This window comes from Gadus macrocephalus, chromosome 9 (assembly GCF_031168955.1).
Source record: "Gadus macrocephalus chromosome 9, ASM3116895v1".
Classification (NCBI taxonomy): domain Eukaryota; kingdom Metazoa; phylum Chordata; class Actinopteri; order Gadiformes; family Gadidae; genus Gadus; species Gadus macrocephalus.
The window spans coordinates 7,959,017-7,976,542 of NC_082390.1; the positions used below are offsets into that span (position 1 = coordinate 7,959,017).

The 17,526-nt window shown below is 44.3% G+C and overlaps 1 protein-coding gene across 6 annotated transcripts; it reads right to left on the reverse strand.

Moving 5' to 3' along the window:
* Positions 1-8,461, reverse strand: ehf (ets homologous factor). Of its 6 annotated transcripts, none has more exons than XM_060060593.1 (10): positions 8,151-8,461; positions 7,668-7,755; positions 6,811-6,918; positions 5,483-5,743; positions 4,219-4,266; positions 3,311-3,355; positions 3,153-3,215; positions 2,508-2,552; positions 1,854-2,049; positions 1-1,105 (listed from the first exon to the last, which is right to left on the reverse strand). In XM_060060593.1, exons 3-10 carry the CDS (start codon positions 6,881-6,883, stop codon positions 1,006-1,008), a joined length of 831 nt encoding a protein of 276 aa, XP_059916576.1. In that variant the 5' UTR covers positions 6,884-6,918; positions 7,668-7,755; positions 8,151-8,461; the 3' UTR covers positions 1-1,005. The 6 variants fall into 6 exon arrangements, with proteins under 6 accessions (XP_059916576.1, XP_059916575.1, XP_059916573.1 ...); XM_060060592.1 differs by having other exon boundaries at positions 6,811-6,921; XM_060060590.1 differs by having other exon boundaries at positions 7,663-7,755.
* Between the last annotated feature and the right edge of the window lie 9,065 nt (positions 8,462-17,526).

The window sequence follows — 17,526 nt, forward strand, 5'->3', positions numbered from 1 at the left end:
TTATTAGAATAAAAAAACGCCTTTATTTCATACAACACACACTGAAAAACAAATACTGTGCAACCCAGTAGCAACAGTAGAAAGCATTTCAACAAATCTTTTGATTGACAAACAACACACTTCGGAAAAACATTGACTATCCGACCACGCAGCGGTCAGGCTCAGACGTCACGTGGAAAATGTCCCAGATCAAGTGACAGTGGAAAATCTCTAACCCTTTATTGCTTCATCACACGGGAATCTGCTGTCTTCGGGGCGGCACTTCTGAGCACATGTAAAGACAGAAAACCGAGCAGGGGAGACATTTGTTCCCGAATGATAGGGCAGCTGTCACATTTCCACACAAAAGTAGATACAAACACACACGGGTCAGTAGGTCTGTGTACCACCTCAGCCGGCGTGATCACCATACAGATACAGGTTCAATTCCCACCTGCTTTCCTATGCTACATGTGGACAGGATCGTGGTTTGGTCGGGGTGAATCCCAGTTAAAGGTACTCCGGTACTGACGGTCTACCTTGTGGCCTTTGTGCACCATGGCCCCGCCCAGTAGACAAGACATGACCTGATTCGTAACATGAATCTGAGATCTATCACAAATTCACTCTAAGGCGCTTTGGATAAAAGGGTCTCCTAAATTATTAAATATTCACATCTAACATTGAGTCTGTCACACATATTAATAAATACACATTAAGATTCCTGCTTGTGAAGTTTTTGGTTTTTAGTGGATTGAGAAGGAGAAACCATTGAACAAATGTTTTGCCTGGTTGGAGGTTTCTTGAAAGTTGTATTGATTGTACAAAGAAGCTGTGGTACTATGACAAAGAATAAAGCAATGCTTAGAAGTGGAGTGAGGAAATGATGTCCATGCCAAATGTACGCAAGCTATGTTAAGGCCATAGATTGACACTATCTCAGTAAAGCCTTGGTAAAAAAAAGGAAATCAAGCAGGCCAATACATGCAAAGTTTAAGAAAATAGATGAAATAAGTGTCAGTAAATTCACGTCTCCTGTTCTCTCCAGCCTCGTGCGTTCCTTCCGAACTTGTACACAAGCCTGCGTCCGTCCACCCGCTCCAGGATCTCCCGTTTGTAGTAATATCTGCAACACAGGGTCCATCTTTACACGTTGGATATTCTCTTTATAATATTCACCTCATGCATCGCAGTTTACACTCCGTAATATCAACGTGGATAATCCAAGGTATTTGGCTTGTTCAAATTATTTCACACTGCATCCTTCACCTTTTATATTAATGGAATTGAATACGTACCAGCACTATACATTTAAAAGCCTTGATAATAGCATATGCACCTTATTATCTTTTATATCGTATAATAACTATGACCTATGGATTTCGTTTCATTGGGTTGTATTTACATCTCCAATACTATCAATCAGATTGGGAGAAAGTTTATAACTTAGTAACACAGGAAACTATCTACAATAAGAAAAACCTCATAATAACATCGATCGACTGACTGTTCCTACGTATATGTCATAGTTTCAAAGTCACCCTCGTTGCTATAGTTATATTTCATAGTTTCTAAGTTACCATCGTTGCTATAGCTATAATTTATCGTTGCTAAGTAACCACTGTTGCAATAGTTATACTTTATCGCTGCTAAGTTACCAGCTTTATCTCATGGTTGCTAAGTTACCAGCGTTAACTCATGGTTGCTATGTTACCAGCGTTATCTCATGGTTGCTATGTTACCAGCGTTGACTCATGGTTGCTATGTTACCAGCGTCATCTCACGGTTGCTATGTTACCAGCGTCATCTTATGGTTGCTATGTTACCAGCGTTATCTCACGGTTGCTATGCTACCAGTGCTGCAGCGGTCATACCTCATCGCTCGACTTAGCTTCTCATAAGTCATGCTGCTGTTGTTCTTACGCCTTCCCCACAGCTGGGCCACAGCCTCCGACTTGAGGAAGCGAAACACGCCCTCCGTCCGATCCTCCCACTTGATAAGGCCCGGGTTCCGCTCCGGGTACAGCAGGATGTCCCTGATGAACTCCCACAGGTGGCTGCCCCGCGGATCTGGCAAAGGGAAAGGGTTGTGGGTGCAATTCTAACAAACTTGTTTTTATAGACTTACCACATGTATGTTGTGCATATTGTGTGTTGTACGTCCTCGCAAAAAACCTTGCAAAAATAATACTCAGCGTTGTTTAGCATCTTATCTTGTTGTATATAGGGAATTGGTTAACCTAGCGAATGTAAGTGCTTGGCACTTGGTTCTATGAACATCCTTACTGTACTGACTGTACCAATATTGTTTCTCTTTCTTCTGACAAATGTACTTAATGTAAGCCGCTTTGGATAAAAGCGTCTGCTAAATACCCTAAATGTAAATGTTATACATATGTCAACTAGCTAGAGAGTAAACATCTAGGTGGACACGCCCACGTGTGATGTCACCTTGGGTCGATTTTGAAAATGGATTGTGATGGCTAGGGGCACTTTCATTACCACAGAATACGGGTCATTTTACTTACTGTGTTTTTTTACTTGATCCGTGCGGATATGTGATTTTTTCGTGTCTGGGAATGAGAAAGAAACAGAATAAATTGAATATATTTTTTGGTTTGATTAAATTATAATCAGATATTTGCACTTTCCATTTTCTGTGGGGGAAAGAATCAGTCTGATTTGAGTCAAGTTCCTCGAAGGCACGAATGGCATTCATATCATACATTCAATGTACATTGTCCACTGGCTTATTTCATAGTGAAAGTCACATTAGTGATAACAATTGTGAGCCGGCTGAATCAGTATAAACATGCTATGACCTTGAAGTCACAACTCCAAACTCACCTGTTCAAACTCACACACAACGTCTAACTGATCACTGTCTTGATTGTTTGTTTGTTTTGTTTTGTTTTTTGTTGTTTTTCCACAATGTCTTGTTTTTAACGATTTTTGATGATTTTATGCTCTGTACGGTGACCTTGGGTGCCATGAAAGGTGCCTCTAAATTGAATGTATTATTATTATTATTATTATTATTATTATTATGACATCATTGTCTAATCAAGAATAGCATTGTTGAAAAACTGTTGTGGGAAGCAAAAGGGAGGATGCTATGTTGACAACAATGTTATCTTCAACGTGACCTTCAATTGATAGTGGTATTTCCTAACCTGTGCGAGAGGACGAGGGAGAGCCAAGGGGTGGCAAGGAAGTAAACGAGGGATCACAGACATCTAAATGAGAGAGAGAGATAATAGGTCTATTGGTTACACATGCATCATTTAAGAACATGGTGAACAGTGATGAACAATGTTGTAGCTCCACTTGCCTGCAGAAGGGTAGACTGTGTCTGGGTATGGACACGAGAAGTCAACTGGAGAAACACAAGAGTGCACGAAAGAGTCATGAAATCAATCAATGTCTTCCATCAATTTACTGATGCGTTTTCCTGTTTGTGCTTTGATGAAAAGTAATTTGAATTGTCAAACAGAGGGTTCCAAAATAAAATGTTGAAGGTAATTGGTAAGTTTACATTTTTCTTTCTACGCTCTACGCCTTCCCGCTGGGTATATGCTGTACTTAACAGCAATGGTATCTAATCGGTTTAATTCCGATAATTTTTTTCATCTTTAAACACAGTTTTGTTTGATTCAATTTGGATATAGAATGTCGGCAACAGGTTATAATGAAAACCAGTCACAATTCATTTATAATGCTTTAGTTTAATGATGCACCCATCCACCCAAAAATTATATATGAGCCTTAAGTTCATGATGAACTAATCACTAACAAAAAATAGATATACATTTGCAGATGATTCTTAGTGCAAAATGAAAGGACTAGTATTACACCACCAGGTCTGAGGTTGACCCTTAGAGCCCTTAGAAGCCATGTACAAATCGTCCCTAGTGACATCATGGAAGTATGAGTGGATCATTGGAAGCATCCCCCCAAATGCATGACGGACAGATCAGTCTACCAGCTGGGACAGCCCACCAGATAGGCTGAGCACTAATTATGTGCAAATGTACATTCGCGTTTTGTAAATGATTAGATCAAAATTTACAAAAGGGCATTTACATATAACTTATGACTGATTTTTTTTATAAAATGTTAAAAGAATATCCCCAAAAATCATTATTCAACACTGTTGAATGTGTGAATAATGCTGTAATAATGGAGATGAGATAAACAACGGTAAACAAATGCAATAGTCATTATTCCGCCGTGACTTACACTCTGTTGGCTTAACGTCATGATGTACTGACTCTGATTGGCACGGTTCTGTGAAGAAATCAGAGGAAAGCAAATATTCATCAAGGATTATGTAGCAACTACAACAGGTTGCTATCTAAAGGAACCTAGAGGAAGGGAAATCAAAAGAATCCATCACAAAACAACACAGGCTGATCTAAAGTGTGATGAAGAAAACTGTTTTGTCAACTGTTAAAATAGTCTTCCAGAAACAGTGGGTGTATTTGCAATCCAGACGGCCTTTAGAGGCCAGTTTAACAATGAGAAATAGCCATCAGAATTATTCAATAATATAATATTAGCACATATTATGTATAATATACCCAATTTCAAATGTTAGCTGAAAACAGTTCCCACGAACGCTAGTTAGAACCCTACTTAATATTATTTCTGTTCAAACATTCGCAGACAAATAACGCTTGTGTGTTTAATTTCTTCTTATTGTTGTAATAATACAAGTTCAACAAGCGTACTTTTTATGAATTCAATCTCCCACCATCTGACTGCATGCAACTAAATCACAATTAACCCGTTTGACTGTAAAGTAAAGCAGGATAAAGTGAGGCAGGGGGGGACACAGAAAGTTGTGAGTGTCTGACTAAAGCACTAATGGGCAGCATCTATAGCCTGATAATCATCAAGACCTTCTAGGTTTATTTGCATGCTCCCGTGTATACAATCAGACGGCCTAACGACTCATAGAGCTACAAGTGAACCAGCTACATCTAATCACTTAGCGCCATGCAATGTGCGCATTCATTCACCGGGACATTGGTATTTAGGGCACATGCTGATTGAGCTGCACAGATTTTTGTGTGTGTGTTTGTGTGTGGCTCTATGTGTGCAATGCTTGAGAATGTGTGTGTTTGTGTGTGTGTGCGCGCCTGTGTGTGTGTGTGTGTGTGTGTGTGTGTGTGTGTGCGTGTGTGTGTGTGTGTCTGTGTGTGTGTGTGTGTGTGTGTGTGTGTGTGTGTGTGTGTGTGTGTGTGTGTGTGTGTGTGTGCATGAGTGCGTGTGTGCCTCTATGTGTGTGTGTGTGTGTGTGTGTGTGTGTGTGTGAGAGTGTGTGTGTGTGTGTGTGTGACTATGTGTATGTGTGGGAGAATATGTGTGAAAGAATAGCCAGAAAAATGGTTTATTCTAAACACTGGCTGGGTGATGATCAAACCAGCGTTTAGACCCACGACGGAGCCAAGGAGGGCGGGTGTCGGGGAATGAAAGTGGCCAGCAGCCTCCAACAACCCACCAGTCAGCCTGAGCTCAGCGAGGCTGTGGTACAGCACGGTGCCCACATTGCCCGCCGCGTGCAGGAAGTCCTGGTAGCTCATGCTGCACAGCTGGCCCCCGTCCACATCGAAGTTGTGCAGGGGCATGCTGGAGGCGTCGATCTGGTACACGTCCATCATCTGCTGCAGCCACTCCCACACCTGGTATTTGCTCCAGAACTGGGGCTGGCACTCGCCCGTCCACAGTCGGCCCGAGTAGCCGCCTGGCACAACCACGGACCCTGCGAGGGGGCGGAGGGGTATGAGTAACGTTATGGTGTTACTGTGTGACGCTATGAACTACTAGCTGATATGATGGAATGCATAAGTGCCCCGGTATTTATCTTGTGTATTTTGTGTTAATACTGTTAGTGCAGTTGTTCCAAATTAGTTTTCATTTAATGACATTTTACATGGTATTATAATGTGCCTATAAACAGGTATTGATCATTAAGGTTATGTGGTAGTTCCGATTTTTTGCATTCATTTTACGAGGTAATATAACAAACTGCCAACTCGTCCAAAGTTGAGCACAGCCTGACAACCTGTGTAGCTCGCGTGACCCTTGCCATGCCTTGACATGAACACACTTTGGATAAAAGCCTCTGCTAAATGATTAGATATAGTATATTGTAACTTTCTAGCGAATGGACTGGCTTGTGCATCAATCTCTCTGGATTGAAAACTATTAAAAAGCTCAACCACTCTAGTAAAGCAGGCAATGTCTGTCTGCCTTTATTGGCTTGTTGGTGTGTAAGTGTTTGTGTGTGCTTGTGTGCATGAACGCATGTTTGTGTGCATGCGTGTGCACACTAGTTTTTGTGTGTGCATGTGTGTGTGTGTGTGTGTGTGTGTGTGTGCGCGGTTGCGTGTATGCATGCGTGCATGTGTCTGTGTGTGTGTTTGTGTGTGTGTTTGTGTGCATGTGTCTGTTTGTGTGTGTATTTATGTATGTATGTGTGTCTGTATGTATGTATGTATGTATGTATGCATGTATGTATGTATGCATGTATGTATGTATGTATGTATGTGTGTGTGTATGTGTGTGTGTGTGTGTGTGTGTGTGTGTGCGTGTGTATGTGTTTGTGCGTGCATGTGTTTGTGTGTGCGCGTGTGTGTGTGTGTGTGTGTGTGTGTGTGTGTGTGTGTGTGTGTGTGTGTGTGTGTGTGTGTGTGTGTGTGTGTGTGTGTGCGTGCGTGCGTGTGTGCGTGTGTGTGTGTGCGTGTGTGTGTGTGTGTGTGTGTGTGTGTGTGTGTGTGTGTGTGTGTGTGTGTGTGTGTGTGTGTGTGTGTGTGTCCACACCCTCACCATCAGAGTAGCTGTTCAGACTCCATGTGGTGAACAGTTGACTGTCGAGGGTTGAGGTTGTAGCGCTGGTCATATTTGGGCCGATGCGATTTCAGTTACCATGACCCACTTCTCGAGAAGGAAGTGCATGAGAAAAAAATATTAGCCCGCCGAATCAGGAATATCAATGTCATCGTTTTTTAGTTTTGGTCACGTGACCCAACCAAACGCATTGGACTGGAAACACTTGTTTTCTTATCAATGTGCTGCTAGGTTTTAGTTTCTTGTTAAGGGATTGTAGATAATTACAAACATGACTTGTTCAATTACATTACACTACTTACATTACCTATCCGAAGACAATATGCATTTAATATTGTGCTAATATCATTATCATTTCTACATAGACTAAATCATTTTGCATTGCAGTAAGTACAAACAAGGTATACACTTTTACATAACATTTGCATCCCAAATTAATGTGAATGCAGGCCTCTGAGCAAGTTATTTGTCCAGTGTCTGGATTGCAGTTATTTCAGTCACTGAGTTGCCATTTATTAAAGTCATTAACCACCTGACGTCATAAATATTTTATCAATGTGGCACACGACAGTGGTCTTTTGGGTGTAGCTTTTAGCATATCGAACACAGAACAAGCCTGAGCCTATTCATTGAGGTGGATGTTGTAAAAACAAGAGTTAACCCTAACTGTCATATCAATATAAACCTGTAAATAGTTAACTTATCATGCAACATCAGTTTCGGTTCACAATAAAGCCATTGTTAGCACAGTGACCCACATTTTACATGAACAATATTATTGCCTCAACTGCTAAACACAAAGACTCCATGATTAAAATTCCCTGGAACAACATTACCTCAGAATAAAGGGCACGATTCTTGATCAGGCAGTTGAACGGTTTCCAGCACCACCGTCTTGGTGTGTTAACTCTTAAAGGCTCCGGTCTTCTGTCAAAAGCGCCGTTTAGAGCAGAGAGGACATTTTTTTCCATTATATTACTGCTTTCAATGCCAAACCTCATTTTCTATTTCAAGGAGGGTTCTACTCATTAAAATACATATTAATGATCAGGTTGTTGTTGTTGTTGCTGCAATGACCGTGTGGTTTGTCTCTAGCATCGATGGTTAGAACTTAATCAAAAAAAATCAACAAATGTTAAATCTGCTCCTCTTTTGTCTCATTACAAAAAACCAAACCTGCTTTTTAACAAGGCTAAGAAACAGCCTGCATGATAGCAACAGCTGTACGCTCCTGAGGAATGCCCGACATCCACTTCAAAGTGTTGAAAGAGCAGAGAGAGAAAGCATGCTGGGTGAACCAGTGTGGAGTCATAGCCTACCGATGGCGTGGAGCTGGCTCCCCAATGACCTACAGCACAGGGGTGAGGCGATCCACGCTGTCTCCCTGCATCTCACAAGGTCCCACTCTCACAAGCATGAAGACACAGACACGTTTGTTTCCTCTGACATCTCCAACGCACACTGAGCTGGTGAACAGGTGTTAGCTGCTGCTGGCACACACACCCACCCACAAACATACTCACACACACACACACACACACACACACACACACACACACACACACACACACACACACACACACACACACACACACACACACACACACACACACACACACGTAGGTGTTGCCCCACAATGGATGTTTTATCCTTCCAACTTCCTTATTCCCGGCCCATTTGCTTATGTGACCAGTCTGACTTCATAGGATTTGCATAGTAGTAGAGTCCAATCTAAACACATGCATAACTTCCCACTCCCCCCCCAACCCCCGCACACTTCTCTCGCGCAAAGCCCTTCTCCCAAACACACGCACCACACACACAGATGAACATTGTGCAAGACTTTACATACATATAGTTTGGCGTAAAATAAAATCGCACATCCTCAACTGTATTTAAAAAATAGAAAGTAGTTGAGCTAATGAAAACAACGTCGTCACAATGCCTCTCAGACATATAATATATAAATATATATCACTTATAAAATGTCACACTTGAATAGTGATGATGATGAATGATTTACTTGTTGCCGTCGGTTTTATTTGTTTAATATGATGTTTAAATCTGTCAGCAGCTGTCGGGATCTATCAGCACCTCCCCCCACAACCTTTACTTCTGATTACTCTTCGGCAATTTGATGTTGTGACTACATGACACAGAAACAGTTGATACACTAACTTTACAATGAAAAAATACAAACGGACGATAAAAGGTTTTTCACCAAAAGTCATGCAACATATTTGCAAACTTAATAATAATGATAAAAAAAGAAAGAAAATGTAGGTTGTTTTATTTTGGTTTCACCAGGCTGTAAGGGGGCAATGAGGGTGAGGGTTTATACAACTAAAGAGTACATTTTCAAGTAACTGTCAACTTATTGTTGAGTAAAAAGAAGTGTGGATGTCTGTATTATCAGTAGTGGCATGTGCCGCTACATGGGAATGTTGTATGTTGCACGGACAAAACGTCCAAACAGTGGTGTTGATGGTGGTGGAGGTGGTGGTAGTGGTGGTGGTGGGCATGGTGGTGGTGGTGGTAGTAGTGTTGTTGTTGGTGGCAGCCAGACTGTATCTGGAGAGAGAGCAAGAGAGACCAGAGTGGCAGAACTTATCTGGGCTCCAGGCCAAGTGGGCCCAGGTGAATTTATTACTTCCTTGAACATCACATTCCTTATTATTAAACACCGGCTGATGGTTTACCGGTTGACGTTTTTCATTGTTTCGCGAGTTCCAGGTTGGAGTTCATTACAGTTCCTACATGGACCCGATAACCTTAGCACACTTCATTTGTAAATATATATTTTTGAACAACGTTGATTAGTCATAAACATAACTAAACACTCCAACCGGTTTTGAATACCTATTTGATTACAGAGAGTATCAAATGTGGGAGGATCAAAGAGTCACCGCTGCTCTGTTAGTGCGGTATTTATTTGACTGTAAATCATTGATGGGTGGGTGCCCCGTCCTTTGCAAAGAACCTGGACATTAAAGGCAGAATGACCCTCAGAGAACCAAACCATTTTCATAATTTTATCGTTACCTTGTATTATTATGACTTTCCATTACGATGACTTTGTATTATTATTCTAATTATTATTATTATTATTCAAACTAGTATTAGGGGGACATCCGGGTATCAGGGGCGGCATGTGGCTCAGGAAGTAGAGTGGGTTTGCTGGTAACCAGAAGGTTTCTAGTTCAATCCCCGGCTCCTCCCAGCTGAGCGTCGAGGTGTATCTGAGTAAGACGCCTGACTGCTCCGACAAGCTGGCTGTCGCCGTGCGTGGCTGACTCCGCCGTCGGTGTCGGAATGTTTGCATGAACGGGTGAATGTTAGGCGATGTTGTAAAATGCAATCCATTTATCAGCAGCATCATTTCTTTATGCCGATACATGGATGTACAGAGAAACTGGATACTGTGAGGGTAACTGTGGAACATACTGTTGTTTCTGCAGAGACTTGTATCAACAAAGCCGAGCGACGGTTGAAAGATTCTATTTCTGCCTGCTGCCAATTAGGCAGAGCACGAGCACTTGAATGCAGAAAGCTCCACTGATTCTGGGGCTGTGGCAGTAGTCATGTTGATGACTGAAGTGACTCGGAGTGGCTGAACCATTCAATGGGCTTAAGCAAGTGTGTGAGAGAGTGCAGAAATACAAACATTGAGTTTTCCTGCCAGCCTACCTGCCTCTCCGCGATGCGTCGCGACATACCTGCCTATCCACCTACTACCTACCTACCTACCTACCTATGCACATACCTCCCCGCAGACCTCCCCCTCGCCTCTGGAACTCTCGCCCACTATCCATCCTTACTTAACCCTAACCCTAACCTTCCCTCCTACCCACCTCACTTCCTAACCTACCTTCCTAGCCACCTACCCTCCTACCCGCCCTAACTACCTAAGCTACTATCCTACCCACCTAAACACCTCACTACCTAACCTACCTTCCTAGCCACCTACCCTCCTAACCACTCTAACTACCATACCTTCCCTCCTAGCCTCCTAGCCTCCTAGCCACCTGTCCACTTCCCGAGCCACATACCCTCCTATTCTCCTAACTACCCTACCTACTTTCCTAGCCACCTACCCTCCTACCCACCTTCCTACCCGACCCACCTTCCTAGCCTTCGAGTCACCTAGCCAGCGCTGAACCTCCCTTGATAAATATTTCATGTGCGGTTGCTCTTTCCTGTGGCTGCGTGATGCAGTGTTTCCTCTGTCTGCTATAAAGGGTAAAGTCCCTCCAGGGTGTAATTTTGGGTCTAAGATGCACGCAGCGCCTCCCCGGTGTGAACACTCACTACAGTAAGATTAATACCCGCCTGCACCCTGACGCATTGGTCACCCACTCTTCATTACCGCAACGTGCCCCCCCCCCCCCCCCATCCCCTATCTCCTCCCCCTGTCTCCTTCCCTCCTCTCTGCTGCAGCCTCTTTCTCTATCTCACTTCGGCGCTACTTGTATAAAGGGCTGATTAGTGTTCTACGTCGACGCAACGCGAGGACCTCGCAGACGCTCCGACGCTCGTCAACCTGTTTTGGTTCTGCGTTGGGTTTTAGTTAGCAGACCAATCACAGCCTTTGCTGCTGAACAAGTTTTGGGAAAATCGATTTTTTCTGTTGCAATGTATATTTTGGATTGTGTTTGTCGGTGCAATTTTGGAAGGAGTTTGGCTTGTCCAGAAATGCAGTAAATAAAAAAAAATTCTGGGCCTCACTAATCTCTAAACCCTGCCTCCGGCCCTGAGTATGTCTACATGCAACATCCCATAATAGCAAGCAGTCATCTCGCCTGGTGATCCACGTGAACAATCGCCATTCTGTATCTGTTGACTCCGGTGGCATGATGAAATAGGCCGACGTGGTGGTTGTGGTTTTAGGATACAATCCCTTTTTTTGCAGGGAGAACTGACCGGCCTGTCAGTCAAGCGAGTGCAGGCGGGAGGGAGAGCGAGGACAGGAACTTATTAGTTAGCGTGTGCCTATAATCCCCCACTGCCTCCCCTCTTTCATTAGCCGCTTATCACGGCTGTTAGTGTCGTCCGTAACACTTCACATTCTGATTACCATATGATCCACTGGAGGAAAAACTGGGAAGAATCATTTTATTAGCGTGAATTACCGCCGCAAATGAAAATTTCTCAGCCTAAATTGTCATTTTATGTTTCTCCCTTTAACAGAACAATGTCTGTGTAATTACAGTAATGAGCAGTGCAATGATGGGATGAATTATTCACATTCCTGCTCTTACGTTTTCTTTTGGACTTTGTCTGCCTGGCGTGGTTTTGTGTGATTCCATAGGTGTGTTCGGATGGGGGGGGGGGGGGGGGGAGGGGGAGACATGTCTGTATGTTATAGGTATTCAGGTGCGAGAGAACTAGGATATTAAATGAAGGATGATGTAAAAGTGTCTTCAGGTTCAATAAAGACAGTGTGAGTTAGGGTGTGGGTCCCTGCTCGGCCTCTAGGTGTCACTGTTGCGTCACAAACCTCCCCGGCTCTGGGGGCAAAGATGCATCGAAATGCAGAAAACGCAGTGAGACGTGATGAAGAGCAAACACACACGGTTCGAGGCAAAAAAAAACAGTCCATATTCCACCGAGCAAATGTCCACATTGATGGTCTTAAACCATTTGATGAAAACCATTGAGAAGATGATGAGGACAGGCAGATAAGAATGTAGGAGAGAAAGATGGGGATAAATAGAGATGGAGAGAGTGAAAGACAGATAAAGAGATAGATGGTTTGAGAGTGAGAGAGAGAGGGTTTGGGAGTGAGAGACACAGAGAGAGAGAGGGTTGCATAGAATGGATTTGAGGGTGAGACACAGAGGGAGAGGGAGGTTTGGAGAGACAGACAGAGAAAAAGAGAGAGAGAGAGAGAGAGAGAGAGAGAGAGAGAGAGAGAGAGAGAGAGAGAGAGAGAGAGAGAGAGAGAGAGAGAGAGAGAGAGAGAGAGAGAGAGAGAGAGGAGATAGAGAGAGGGAGAGAGGAAGAAAGGAGATAGAGAGAGGGAGTGAAGGAATGAGAGGAAGAAAGAGAGTGCAAAGGTCCGTGAAAGAATGGGAAAGAATGAAGTAAAGAGATATATAGGGACAGAGATTGAAAGGCAGCCATCAGCAGAACCATCTGAGTCGGTGGGCCGGGGGTCTGTTGGTGTCTGGCAGAAGACACACGGGATCATTTGGCAGCCGCGGCTCATGGCCGCCCCTTGTGTGTCAATTACCACACAGACCCAAGACGAGCCAGCACCGTGGCCCGGCCCCCTGCCCCGGCCCCCTGCCCCCTGCCCTCTGAGCTTCCGTACTCCTGCAACACTTAGGGTCTCTGTCTCGCCCTGTCTCACTCAAGATAACGAAGCAAAAACACAGGAGATACCGCAGCGGAGACACACACACACACACACACACACACACACACACACACACACACACACACACACACACACACACACGCACACACACACACACACACACACACACACACACACACACACACACACACACACACACACACACATATTCAGATACACACATGCATGCAAACACACACACACAAATTCAAATACACACATGCACGGACACATACACACATACACATTCAGACATACATGCACGGACACACACACACACACACACACACACACACACGCACACACACACACACACACACACACACACACACACACACACACACACACATACACACACACACACACACACACACAAACACCCTTGCACACATGCACGGACACACACGCACACATGCACGAACATTCAGACAGACATGAATGGACTCACATGCACGTACACACATGCATTCGTACCAACAGTCACCATTTCCATGCAAGCTTTGACGTTGAGAGGAAGATGAAGACTCAGGAGGAAATGAAGAACGTGAGGTCTCTGAGGTGACCATCACCCTCCCAGTGCTACACGGTGCTACGATATCCACCATTATAATGGGTCCATGTTTGTACTGTAAATAAGTAGAAAAGGAACTACATGGTACATTACAATCATTACATTCATTTAAAATAAAAAAAGAATACTGTTCTGTAATATATATTACTTCCCCCTGTGTGTATGTATGTGTGTCTGTGTGCATGTCTATGTGTGAATGCATGTGTGTTTGTGTGGTGTAGCACACGCACACAAACACACACACACAAAAATCATGTCCCAACTTTATTCACTCTTATCTTTAAAAAGGAGTATCAGTCAGAGCCGATGTTAACGATAAAAGCCAAATATCTGAGGCCTACTCAGACAGAGCTCCAAGGCACATTAGCAACACCATGTTGTTTTGTGTCATTAACGACAGAACCAGAAACACTAACCACAATCACGTTTGATTAACTCGACGAGACGACACTGCATGAATACCATGATTTCCTGGAATAGAGGAAGGTCTTCGGTCTGCACTGACTCATGCTGGGGAATTTGTCCCATTCCAGGAGGCGAGGCTGCCAATGGATTTGGACAAACTCCAGCTGCAAAGCTGCTGCCTTGATCAAGGGTCAAGGTGGAGGTGCTCACCTAACACGTGTGTCTTTTTTTAGGTGTGAGTGACAGAAGGGGAGCAGTGCGAACGGGGGTGTGTATCGGGTGTAGGGAGGGGTGTAGGGGGAGGCGGAGGGGCGAGGGAGGGGTGAGGCAGGGGGGTCACTCTGCCCCGGCTGCGCCAGCCCCTCTGAGGAAGGCTGCCACCGCGAGACAAACCGTGGCACTCGGCAGAAACGGAGTCATTTGAATAATAACGAGCTTGGCTGTGGAATACCCATTCTGGTGTTAAATGTCAATTATGAACTCTGGGAGAACATCCGTGGTGCTGGGGTCCTAAACAAAACCTCCTATTACGAGGTGAAATGGAACACATGCACACGGCGCTGCGGGCTTTCGCCGTCGCCGAATCAATTTGGATTTGTCTTATTAAATTATATTCGATAAAAAAAAAATAACACAGAAGCCACACTATGGAGCCGAGGAAACATCAAGAAAAACAAATTGAATCACACAATTTACCACCTTCCCTCTCGTTTCCATCTCTCTCTCTCTCTCTCTCTCTCTCTTTCTCTCTCCCCCCTCTCTCTCTCCCTCTCCAAGGCCCGCAGGTGACTCAGCACGGGGGCATCTGTGGCGAGAACAAAAGAGTGCCAGTGAACAGTTATTTCATTCCAGCGGCCGCGCGCAGCAGCACAAGAGCGAGATGCAATTAGCATTCCTCCGGCGTCCGCTTACTGTGTCTAATCATGTGACGCGGGGCGGCCGTACAGCGTGTACCACCACGGGGGGCCAGCCTTGGTAAGCACATGCCGCAGGAAATTGTCATCGCTGAGGGAAAGAGACATCCATGACCGCCAAGAAGGAAGGGAGCCTGCGGTCTGTGTGTGAGTGTGTTTGGTTGTGTGTATGCCTGAGCATGTGCATTTGTGTTTGTTTGTTTGTGCATGCGTTTATGCGTGTGCGTGTTTATTTGTGTTTGGTGTGTGTTATGCCGCTTTTCCACTGCATGGTACCAGCTCGACACGACTCGACTCGACTCGACTCAGCTCGCATTTTTTGCGTTTCCACCGCGAAAACATGGTATCTGGTACCTGAAGTGGCTGCTTTTTTTAGTACCGCCTCGCTCTAGGTTCCAAGCGAGCTGAGCCGATGCTAAAAGGTGACGTCGGGAGACGGCCGGCCACTGATTGGCCAGAGAGTGTGACGAAGTCACGAGAGCGACATGGCAACCATGCTGGTAACAGCCATAGCAGCGCCGCAGCCAACATATTCCACTTCTTCAACTTCTTCAACATGCCAGCTAATAATAGTAATGTTGTCGATGTCCTCCATTGTTGTTATGTGGGTTCTGTCCATGTGTGGGTTGCGTAGGTGTTGTTTGCGTCGCGTACAAAAATACGTCACGGCCCTTTTGCGCAGCCGACCCCGCCCACGTCCAGGAGGTACTATTTGCGGTGGAAAACGACCCGTGCTGCTACCGTACCGTGTCGAGTCGTGTCGAGTCGAGTCGAGTCGAGTCGAGTCGAGCTACATGTGCGGTGGAAAAGCGGCATTAGTGTGTTTAATCGCATGCGTGTGTATTTGTGTTTTGTTTGCGTGTGTGTGTGTGTGTCTATGGGTATGTGTGCGTGCGTATGTGGACATATGTGCCTATGTATGCCTTACTTTATTTATAACAATCATTCTCACAGATAAGCATTATTGTTTTGGTAATTCTCATCAAGGCGCTTGAAGCCTGAAACGTTTCTGCGTGACGTTTGAGGCGTAGCTCTTGTGGTGTGTTTGGAGAGACACAATGTAGTTTGTGTTCATCATTTGTAGAAGTCTTGGCGATGTCCTTGTGTGTCATACACTCAAGTTAAGCCTTAAGTAAATGCCAAGATTGGCCGGTCTCCCATTTTCAAAGTGACAAACACACAAAGACACACACGACACACACAGACACACACAGACACACACAGACACACATAGACGCGCTACCATTTTAGGTACAATTAAAAAGATAAAAAAAAACTCTTTCTTACACTGGTTTTGTAATAATGTTAAATTTAAGTTTTGTCTGTTCTGTTTAAATACTGCACCAAACGCTACTGGCTGCATGGGGGCAACAACTGACCACAATACATCACAATAACCACGTGTTATTGTGATGTATTGTTTACATTTCACTAGATTACAGAGATCTACACATAGACAGTGTATTTGCGTGTTATTCTTATAGGGTTCCCCCCAACCCCCCTGTTCCTAGTATGTAACAGAGGAGGACGGCCTGGTTAGGGCTGTAGAGACACTGTGATTACTAACCGTGTCAAGAACCGCCTTCGTATCAGGAAGAGGTGTAGATTGACACGCAAGCACGGCCAACCATGGACCATCTACCCTGTCCCATTACTACAGATTTATCACTTCATTGCTAATGTCCTATTTTCTCCTAACTTAATCTCACTTAACCTTTGTTTCTGCTTGTTTAAGGCTGCCGCCCTCCCCTGGAAGACTGGTTTCGGGGACTTTACCTTGCCCTTCGGAGGTCTGGGGTTAAGGGGGTGTCATAAAACTTGGGCCTGGGATGGCGCTTTGAAACTGTTACTGTGATTAAAGAGTGTACGTATACAATGTACTTGACTTGAATTAAAGCGCTGGTGTTGTTTCCTCCGAGGGGGATTACTTTCTACGTCAGAACCTGGTATATGTATTTTTGTAAATATAAGTTAGTAAAAAACATCCTTTAGCACACAGTCTTGGTGTTTTGGCATTACGTAAGCACTAAGACAACCTGAGAGTTTTTTTTGACTGGTAATGAATTAAACAGTCGTTTTCCCAGAGAACCATAAACGTAACCATTAAAATCATTATCCGTACTCAATAAAAAGGGCGTGCACACAGACGCACAGGTAAACACGATACACAGAGGCACATACACACACTCACAAAGAGACGCACGACACACAGATGTACACACACACACACACACACACACACACACATACAGTCACACTACACACACGCTCGCTAACATTTTAAGTACAATTAAAAATTCTGAAAATAATTGATGATGAGTTGCAGGCCAATGAGCAATATAGTGGCTGTCAGGTGTGGTTGGGTGCTGTCCGGTCATGATAGCAACACACTTAAACAGAGACAGCAATATGGTAAGACAGGGCTGGGTGGACAAGGTCAACTCTCA

What these genes read in the sequence shown, in the direction of transcription:
- ehf (XM_060060593.1), bottom strand. Translation starts at nt 6,883, where the DNA reads ATGACCAGCGCTACAACCTCAACCCTCGACAGTCAACTGTTCACCACA. An exon ending in CGCTGAGCTCAGGCTGACTG is followed by an intron (nt 4,267 to 5,482) that starts GTGGGTTGTTGG and finishes ATTTCTTCACAG; the next exon opens with AACCGTGCCAATCAGAGTCA. An exon ending in CACAGTCTACCCTTCTGCAG is followed by an intron (nt 3,216 to 3,310) that starts GCAAGTGGAGCT and finishes TCTCTCATTTAG; the next exon opens with ATGTCTGTGATCCCTCGTTT.